Below are 1709 nucleotides of genomic sequence, written 5' to 3'. Positions count from 1 at the left end.
ACGGATTGAATGAATTTTTAATCTGTACAGTACTGAATAATCCTGTCTGTGTTCTTTAATGCAATATTTGTACTGAATGATTTGCATATTCTTGCTGTAGGAATTTTTGCTTATTTCTTTTTCAATTAATTTGCCATCCATTATCATATCAATGGCACTTCGTTGTTGTAATTTATTTATCAATAATTAATGCATTTGATAATTAAAGATATGTATTTGTGTATTACATATCTATGTCAAAATAAAATGAAGTCACAAGGAAATGATTATAAAAACAAGTTGATCAAATAAAATAACACCATATCATTAGTTGGATTTTTGTTACTTACTTTTACACATGATGAAAATTTGCAAACAATTAGTTATAAGTGTGAGTAGCAGAAAAATTATAATGATATGATGTGACCAAGTAAAATTTTACATTGTTCGGATCAAAAAATTAGAGTAGAAGGAAAAGGCGCGATATTTGGAGGGAAGAATTTGATTAAAGAAAATCGTTAACTCAGACATTTGCAAAACCAAAAGAAGATGGAAAAACAGGATTTCAAATAACTGTGAGATACTTATTTTCGAGTTGTAACGTATCGCTGTTAACCAAATAGTTCATGCCACCCGATAACAAAGAGAGTAAAGACAAAACAGATCAGAAATTTCAATATTAAAATGTGATCATAAATTTGTTCTACACTTTGATAATAACAACGAATACACTGCGTAGCTTCTGATTCTTCTTATTCTCAGCTTTTGATTTCCTAGCTTCTATCCCATTTCTCATGTTTGCCGAAGAATTGAAGATGAAGATGAATTGAGATTCTCCCTTCGTTAGATCTAGAATAAAATTTTTTCTGAATGTTGTTTGATAGCACCAGAAAAGCAAATGGTTTTTTATAGTTTGGTCTCATGGGACAAATGATATGCATTCTTGTATCGGAATATCTATCGAATATTGCTTTCCTGATCCATGGCTGTAAATGTTTCTCACCACACCTTCATGTATATTCTGCTATTCCAGATGGAAAAACGCGCTTGAAATTTTGCTAAATTTGCGAAACTAACGAGAAGTTATGAAGCATTGCTCCATGTGTGTTTTCAAGATGTACTTTCGAATGAATGGTTTGTTACAGTTTCCCCATTGATATTTAGATGATGTTTTGTTTTCTTGTGATTGGCTAATGATCCACTATGATTGTACTTTTTTCCACAATTCGGTTCTTTGCATTCGTAAATAAATGGTTCGTCATGCGTTTTCCTGTGTTCTCTATATTCTTTGAGACTGTTCGTGTAAAAAGTACATCCGACAAGTGGACACTCATAAATTTCCTTTTCTGAAAAACTCTTATAATATCGGGTGATCATGAAAGATCGGATATACAGTCTGATTTTTGGCAGGAATTAATTTTAAAAAAATAGTCAATTCTGTTAATAATTACTGCTGTTATAATATATGGGATAGTAAAGAGAATGAAAACAAAATAGATCAGAAAACCAATGTTAAAATGAGACTATAAATTGGCATCCGTTATGACGGTAGCACTAAAGATACCGTACAACTTCTGATGCCTGTGCACTTTTTCTGTATTTCTCAAAGTATGCCAGAATTGCGGATGTGCTGTAGTTAGATCTAGAACAAATATTTTCTAAATGCTGCCTCACTGCGCCAAAAGAAATGGACACTTTACCGCAATTTAGCTTCCTTTTTTGCATGATCT

At 31.8% G+C, this 1709-nt stretch overlaps 1 protein-coding gene across 1 annotated transcript; it reads right to left on the bottom strand.

Moving 5' to 3' along the window:
* Positions 1-1089: 1089 nt before the first annotated feature.
* LOAG_15303 (zinc finger protein) lies at positions 1090-1325 on the bottom strand (the record flags this gene model as incomplete). The annotated part of the gene is made up of 1 exon (XM_003150794.2): positions 1090-1325. A coding segment is annotated over one exon (236 nt), but the record flags the coding sequence as incomplete, so codon positions are not given.
* Positions 1326-1709: the final 384 nt, after the last annotated feature.

This window comes from Loa loa, assembly GCF_000183805.2.
Source record: "Loa loa unplaced genomic scaffold supercont3.1773, whole genome shotgun sequence".
NCBI lineage: Eukaryota > Metazoa > Nematoda > Chromadorea > Rhabditida > Onchocercidae > Loa > Loa loa.
The sequence above is the reverse complement of the archived record's forward strand: the minus strand, read 5'-3'. Positions and strand labels throughout refer to the sequence as shown.